Source organism: Sinocyclocheilus rhinocerous, unplaced genomic scaffold (assembly GCF_001515625.1).
Source record: "Sinocyclocheilus rhinocerous isolate Xijiao unplaced genomic scaffold, SAMN03320098_v1.1 scaffold687, whole genome shotgun sequence".
Classification (NCBI taxonomy): Eukaryota; Metazoa; Chordata; class Actinopteri; order Cypriniformes; family Cyprinidae; genus Sinocyclocheilus; species Sinocyclocheilus rhinocerous.
The window spans coordinates 69761-78071 of NW_015648613.1; the positions used below are offsets into that span (position 1 = coordinate 69761).

The 8311-nt window shown below is 39.3% G+C and overlaps 1 protein-coding gene across 1 annotated transcript in view; it reads right to left on the bottom strand.

The window, feature by feature from the left end:
* The window catches only part of LOC107709982 (uncharacterized), a gene marked incomplete at its 3' end in the record, with an annotated part of 46851 nt that overhangs the window by 36651 nt on the left and 1889 nt on the right, over nt 1–8311 (bottom strand). The window contains exons 2-3 of the mRNA XM_016514654.1: nt 3075–3185; nt 1577–1693 (exon numbers count right to left, since the gene is read on the bottom strand). Coding sequence (XP_016370140.1) covers nt 1577–1693; nt 3075–3185 — 228 coding nt within the window. The remainder of the gene's footprint in view (nt 1–1576; nt 1694–3074; nt 3186–8311) is intronic.

The window sequence follows — 8311 nt, forward strand, 5'->3', positions numbered from 1 at the left end:
GTGTGTATATATATATAAGACTGTTAAGAATAGGACTAATTCTGAATAAACAGCCTATAAGGTAAGGCTATTAAATAATTGCATTAACAAAAACTAGTCTGGGACTGCTGAGTTGGTATGAGCCACTTTTATTTCACGCATTGCATACACTTATTTATCTAACACACATACTCAGTCTACATTTCAATTTGCACATAATATACCTGTACATACAAAACTGTCTATTGTTCTATACCTGTACATACAATTGTCGATTTGTATATTTTTTTTATTCCTTATTTTACTTGTTCTATTTTTTTTATTTATTTATTTATTTTTTTTATATTATCTGTAACAAATTCCTCGTATGTGTAAACATACCTGGCAATAAAGCTCATTCTGATTCCGATTCTGCATGCTCGTAGTTTCTGCGCTTTAGTGAATATAGCGTGGCGCTGCGTTCGAGTGCGTGCTACGAACATGGTATAACAGGATGGTTGGCTTTTCTGAGGTGAAAGACTTTGTATTTCATAACAAGTTATGAAAATAACGATAGAATAAAGACACTGACATTAAACCTGTCAACATCTCATCTGACCGCAGATAGTGAATCGGGACAACTCGTTTTTCTCAGGCACTCTTTACTTAAACTGCATCTGACAGAAGTGTCAACAGCTTTCATGCACATCTTTTAAAATAAAAGTCTCGCATCATAAAAACATTTCTGTTTTTTTGTTGCTGATGTCGTTTCTTTGGCCACACACTCCGCGACGCACTCAGAACGGTCTCGTGACCCACCAGTTGAGAAACACTGCTCTACACCACTCTCCAAGTAGTCTGACCAGTTCCTCTGGTCATTTTGTTGGTTATATTAGGGTAAACAGACTTTCCCTACATGTCAGGCTATAGTGTAAATAGACACTCTGAAATGCAATGAATATAATACAGTACTTTGTGTACTGCTTTTTGTTTATGGATTTTAAATTTTTTTGTAGTTTGTCTGTCTTTCACGGCTGCTGTCTTAGATTTTAGGTTTCTATGGGGAAGAAAAACCTTATTGTAAAACATTTTTTTCTCAGGATTACAGTGTCATTGTTTTTGGTAAATTGTGCATAAAACAAGGAGAGTGTGATAAAAATGTTCATTTTATTTATTCATTTTTATCACATTATGCCATATTTTAGATTGTGATTTAGATAAACTTAAGAAGCTGATCGTATAATAAAACTATTTGCAACAGTAATGCATGTTGACGTATTAAATAACTAAATCATGAATATTTTATCAGCATGTGTGCAGCACACACACAATAAACCTGAATATGTCTCACCCGCTTCTACTCTGCTGCTCTTAATACAGCACTGAGAAAGTTTCAAAGATCCACTGGTCAAGCGGATTATCAGCACATTTTTCAGTATGTGACATGATTAAGAATAAAACATGACTACACATTACCGATCATATATTTCTTGTGCCAGAGAATCCCTTGTGTTCCTGCATGCTACTACATGATCTCACAGGATCCCTTTCCCTTTGACAGACATTCTCAGTGGCCACAGCTGTAGAATATATTTAATGATCAAAAAGCAAATTTTACCTGTCCCTAGGTTGTATTTTGCCATCTTTGAAGTTGAGAGGATGATCAATAGACCAGTTGCTTTTCATGGTCAGGTGGCTGGGTACTGGAGAAACTGATCTTGATCGCTTCCTTGATCTTAAATTAGAACAGCATAGTGCAAAAATAAGTGCGGTTGCATTTATTGCACAACCCACTGTAGAACAAAGATCTTGCAAAAATAAGTGCTGTTGCATTTATTGCACAACCCACTGAGCAGGGTTGAAGAACTATCCTGCAAACATGTCCCTGCGGGGCCCGTGCTGGCTTTTTGCGGGCACAGTGGGCTAGGGCCAGCCCACACCAAACCTAAACAGGCCCAGTGCGGGCTTGCCCAGGCGAGGCCCACAGCTTTGGGCTCACCGCAGGCTCTCTGTGAGCAGGCCACACTAGTGGACTGCCCACATTAATCCAATGATGGCCCAGTGTGGGTCAGCCCGTTCGGGCCCAGAGCAACTTTTGTATCCTTTGGGCCCATGCAGGTTTTGTGTAAAGTTATAGTTGTATTATTGGGAACACGCTTGTCCCAGAGCTATCTGGTTGTTGTTGTTCTCAAAGCTGTAGTTGTATTGGGAACATGCTTGTTCTTAAGCTACCTGGTCGTAATGGGAACATGCTTGTTCTTAAGTTATAGCTGTATTGTATGTTCGTTTGTATAGCGCGCGCAAGGTTTATGCACATAGTCCAAGTCTTCTTCTCCGTTTTTAGTGTATCTCTGTGGCAGAATTACAACACCACATACTGGTCTGGCATGTATACTACATCGTTTTGTGTCGTTTCGTGTGGACGCAGATATTTCTTGAGACGAGGGAAAAAAAAAGATCGGATAGGGAAAGTAGGGAAAGTGTGTGGACTTAGCCTTAACTTCACGTGCGCGCCGGCTCGGTTCCCCTGTCTGTGCGTCCTGAAGCGTTTGATCAGCGCCGCTGCTCGATAATTTGTAGTCCCTTTCAGAGTGTTAAATTAGCTGTATTAACCTGAATTGAATGTTTTCTATTTTGTATTTAATAAATCCATTGATTTGAAATCCCTTTTACTACTGTACATTTTTGACAATACTGACATTTTATGTGGTGACTGCATCCATTTCAGATGTATAATAAAAAAAAAATCCCAACGACTTAAGTTACAGTAGCTTAAAAGTATTTATAGTGAAACAGATGTATTGTTGTATATTAATAGTGCGGGGCCTTGTGTGGGCCTAGTGAGGGCTTCCTGGGGGCTAAGTGAGGGCTGCCGTGCAGGGCCAGCGCTAAAGGGCCAACGTTTTGCCAAAGAGCAAATTCTCAGGGGCCCTACGCTGGCAGCCCGCTGGGGGCCTTTAGGCTAGCCCTAAGTGGGCCCATAAAGGGCCCGTGCAGGCTTGTTTGCAGGGTAGGCTTTAGTAGGTCAGTTTTCAGTCATCTACAGTAATTACACACGCCTGAACATTACTTGACTCTTCACACACAAAATTAATTAGGATAGAGAGACATCTTACTTGTGTTCAGGTAGAATTCCTTCATCTTTGAAGTTCAGAGGATGATCTATGGACCAGTCACTCTTCATGGACATACTGCTGGGTGCTGGGGATGCAGATCTTTGCCGCCTGCTTGATATGCAAAAACATATTAACAATCAGTATCATATAGCTATTAGTCTCAGCCTCAGACGTCATGTCCACGGACCGTTGGCTGAACATCTGATGCACATGGCACACAAAATTGGAAACACTTCAGGAGTTTCAAAGTCATTATCTGATTGGTCGAATTCTACTGGATTTCCAGGAGACGTTTGTGTCGCATTCTTTAACATTCCGCCTGGAAACAAAAATGCTGTGATGCCAAACCCTGTCATGGAAGAAAAAGCCATCGTGTTTACAACTGTGACGATGAGCGCTTATCAGGATCAACTAAATGCTGGATTTTCAAAAGTATGTGAAATATGTAATGTTCACAGCATAGGCTCTTTAAAATACGTCCAAGAGTTTTACATGCCAGTCTGTTACTGTGGGGACATTTCCACGCCCCTAAACTTGATGCGGCACAAAACAAAACGAGATTGGTTACTTTGCCTGTCAATCATATGGCATCATCAGTCGGAAGGTCTTTTTTTTTTTCAAAAGTCTTAACACCAATTCAGCATTTTACATCATATACTTATGTAATAAACACTAGCATTCAAAAACCACCACAAAATCATTCCAACTTGTGCACAGTACACATAAAAATCAGTAGATATTTTGAAATGAGTGATTGATGTTATGAAAAGGGTATTGATGATTACCTTGACTTAAGATCTAAACCATACAGTAAGTGCTGAATTATTTCTATGAACAGCTACAATGTATATGCAAGAAATTCATTTACAGTTCTCATGTGTATTATAGGTTTAGGAAATTAGTCTTACACCCAGTCTATCCTGGACTTGAGCATTGTGTCAAGTTGCATCAAAAGCAAACATATCTCATTATTAAGTGCTGAAATTATTTGCCGACAGCTGAATATACTGTAACTGTTTTAGTAATAACTAGGTAGAATTTAGTATATAATTGTTCAAATAAGTGACACAGAGTTTCAGTTGGCATGACTGAAAGCTGTTTGACCTTGTATACCATCTATCGTAATGGTAAGGTTTTACAAGAATTCGAAGCTTGTAAGGTATAAGCCATATAAAGTAAATATAAAATATATAGTAATTGTTCAATAAAAATTTAGCTTATCATTTATTCACACACCTGTTGTTCCAAACCCGTATTATTTTCTTTCTTACGTAAAACTATAGATGCTTATTTTATTCTATACTATAAACATGAATGGAATACAAGTCTAACATTCTGTCTAAAATCTCCTTTTTTTTTTCCATGGAGGAGGAAAAATCATAGAGACTGGATTAACTGCTGCTACTGAATTAAGTACTTTTCAAATAAATTATGTTTAAATAATTCAGTAAATATGACTTAAGAATAACTTGATATAAAAAGCATCATAATTAAAAATACTCCCCACATTCACCACATTAACGTAACTGTTGGAGCTTATGATGCTCTAGGTGGGTCCAGTTACCAACCTTCTTGTCGGCCTGCTGCACCATCATCACTTGTTGTTCTTTCACGTTCCACCAGCTTTTGGTAGTAGCGGCAATCGACCAATTCACACAGGTAATGAGATGGTGCATCCATGTTCCCTTGATGTCGACTGTGTCCCAGGAAAGCTGTTTTCTGGCATAGCAGGTGACACTTCTTGGACTTGCACAACCCAGCTTGGTGGATGGCAGCAAAGACTTTGTGGGGATGTTACAAGACCCCCGTACAACAGGTCATGTAAATATACAAAACAACATCACAACATCAATACCCACAGCCACTTGTTAGAGCTTTCTTCCCCTGATGGATGCCTGCTCCCCAGTCACTGTCCTCATTTGCATAGCAGCCAGCTGTTTGCAGTCCTTCAGTTCCTGGAAGGGTCCCAGGGTGAACAATAGAAATGGTGAACCCAGTGTTAATCAGGGCATGGCAAAGATAATCATCAAGGAGATAAAATGCGTATAAGCCCTGAATATGGCCTACCAGTGAGCACTTGCCATGGAGGGGAGTAGATTGTGGTGGGAGTAGATGATCCCTTCACCCAGCCGTGAAATGTGGGGTAAGGGCTCCGGCAACAGGACAATCTCCCCACAGCAGTAACGTGGGTCTCGACTGGTTTGCGGTGTAATGGTACTCATTTGACACGTTCCCTCAGTGTCATTGTCATCAGCATGCACAGGCTGTTGTACTCTGGCAGGACAGTTGTAGAATGATATTGGCACTCGCTTTGTAACTAACACAGGCTCTAATCCCTCCGTCTCCATCAACGCCTAGGCCAGGGACTTTGTTGGAACATTTAGATGAATATGCTGTCACAGCTTTTCTGGCAGCAGAGCTTGCAGGAATACATGAATAGCTAGCTCCTCTTGCACAGCTCCATCACACTGCGCCACACATAAAATCTGCGGCCAAAGAACCCATGCTCTCTTCTTCTTTTCTTCACCCACCAGCCAGCTGTTCCCATCTTTGCTTTGCTGTTTGCCGTGCCTGAAACTGTTGCTCAAGTGTGGCTGTAAGAGTCTTCTAGTCCCACTGTTCTGTAGGCATAAGGTCCAGGAGCACATGTAATGCTGGTCTCTTGAGTGTCAGCGCCAGTTGAGCAGCTGAATCCTCCTTACTCTACCTAGCCCACAAGGCCACCAGCTGTATTTGGGTGTAGTGCGTCTCAGGCAGCACCAATCCATCGTACCGGGGAAGCTTAACAGTGTTTAACCCGCACTGGATTCATTCACCACCAATCAGGGCAAAACTTCCATTGCCGCACCCACAATTCCAGTGATGGGGGGTGGTCGCCTCTTCAGCAGTACAAAACCAGCATGCTCACTCTCATCAGTCGATGTTTTTTCTGATGTATGTTGGCAGGAGTGTTTAAAAGTCATTTTTTAAATTTAGTCTTAGTCCTGTGTCAGATGTACTTTTTAGTTATCATATTTAGTCAACTTGCCCCGTTTTTGTTCAGTCAAGTTGTAGTCGACTAAATGTTTGAGCATTTGAGTCTAGTTTTAGTCAATGAAAACTCACATTTTCATCATGCTGTATAATGATTCAACTGATAAAAACTGATTATTTTGTTCAAAATTATAATTGCAATGATTGTCATTTGAGAAATTTATTTTTACATTTCATTAGAAGTACTGCACTTTCACCAAGAAGCACAGATTAATAGAATGTCGACTCATACACATGGTTTATTTGACCTCATCTATTGTATTGGTATATAATAGGCTATTTATTATATAAATTAATATCAAAGACTTAGATATACACTCTCTCTGTCTACATAATGAAAACTGGTAAAAACAAACAAAAATATATTATAACAGTGAAATTCCTAATTCCCAATAAGGTTTCTTTATAAAAACCAGTGGTGTAATGTAACAAATTAATAATACTTCGTTACAGTACTTAAGTATTTTTTGGGAGTATCTGTACTTTACTTGAGTTTTTATATTTCAGCCAGCTTTCACTTTTACTCCACTACATTTCCTAATTAAAATGTATACTTTTACTCCAATACATTTCCCTGAAGCATATTCGTTACTTACTACAAAATAGTCAGAAGTCAGAAGAACACAGACTGCAGGAAAGCAGGTTTGACGAATCAGTGGTCTGGCACTTATGAATATGCTAATTGGCGTATGATGTCATTTAGCGACTTTTCAAGCAGGCTTTAGCTACTTTCCATTGAAAGAAGTTGGCAACACTGTATACACAGAGAGAGAGAGAGAGAGAGAGGGCTGACTGCGGAAATGAGGGTGTGCAATTACCTGGGTCTGTCTTTCTTCAGGTCAACTCATATAATCATGAAAAAATCAGTTTGCCATCAGTTGTGAGAAGATGAAAGCGATATCTGTGTCGTTGTATCCTTTCAGTATTTAAGGGGATTTCCCATAAGGGGATTTCACATGACTGTTGTCAGCGCTGTTCAGTACACTGAATCAATGGCATTGTTCTCTATGAAGTGAAATATCAGCTTCACTGTAACCCATGTGATGCGTTGATTGTTGATTGAGCCTTGTAAACTGGCACTCAAAGTAAATTAATGTCAACACCTTGTTTCATTCATGAATGAATCAGCGTTTTTAAGTGTATCCACTGAATGAATGTTTTTTTAATGATGACTCACTCGAAAGTCAATCCATTGCCGCCACCTGCTGGTGTAACAATGCCTGACAGCCCAGCGCTGATACTGAAACATCACTATATAGTCAGTGGCATAAAATGGTCATAAAATGACAATAATATTGTTTCTCGAAATTATTTCTAGGGCAATATATCGCTAAATAAAAAAAATAGTTAACAAGACCAGCCTATGGACAGGTGGCTTGATAGGCCATCTATCAGTGGACCTGACACCAGAAGAGCTAAGAAAAATGGACAGCACAAAAACACGTCAATATCAATGGGGGGCGGGGGTCCATGAGGTTGGTTTGAGATATTATGGGGGTCCAGTACTCAAAAAAGGTTGAGAAACACTGGTCTAGCACTTGCAAGTTAGACTCCTAAAAAAACACCTTTGCTAATGTGCAAACAAGTGCTCACACAACCACGGTCATTTTCCAGTCAAAGTCGAGGCTTGGGTGTGCGATATACAGTATATCTTCTGCAATAATATGGTAAGTGTTGTTGTAATGATGTGCGATCTGACATTATTGTATAATTTAATATAGTTAACTTACTCTATATCAAAGAGTGATTTTTTCCCCCAGATAGGCTATCAGCATGATAACAAATGTAATTTAATAATAGTTTAATAAAGTTAGCATTAAGTGACTTACATTTTAGACACAATATTGCCTGTTTTGCCAACGAAAATAGTTCCAAACAAAGATCACAGCACTGTTTTGCATCTCTGAGCAATGGACAGTGTTTACTTATTGAATGAATCAGCTTTTTGAACAAATCGGTTGATTAAATGATTCAGTGGTTTTAATTTGACATTTTGACTACTTTTTTCATGTTTTAAATTATTTCAAATATCAGTATCCAAAGTTTTATGTTAAAAACAAAACATTAGGCCTATTTATGCATCTGTAACTGCAGGTTAAATGCATCCATGTCCCCTCTGAGCTACATTGAACTGTGTAAATGCATCAAAATGCCACTTCAGATGCAGATTCCATGCCACCTCTGCATTGCAAACACAAATTTTG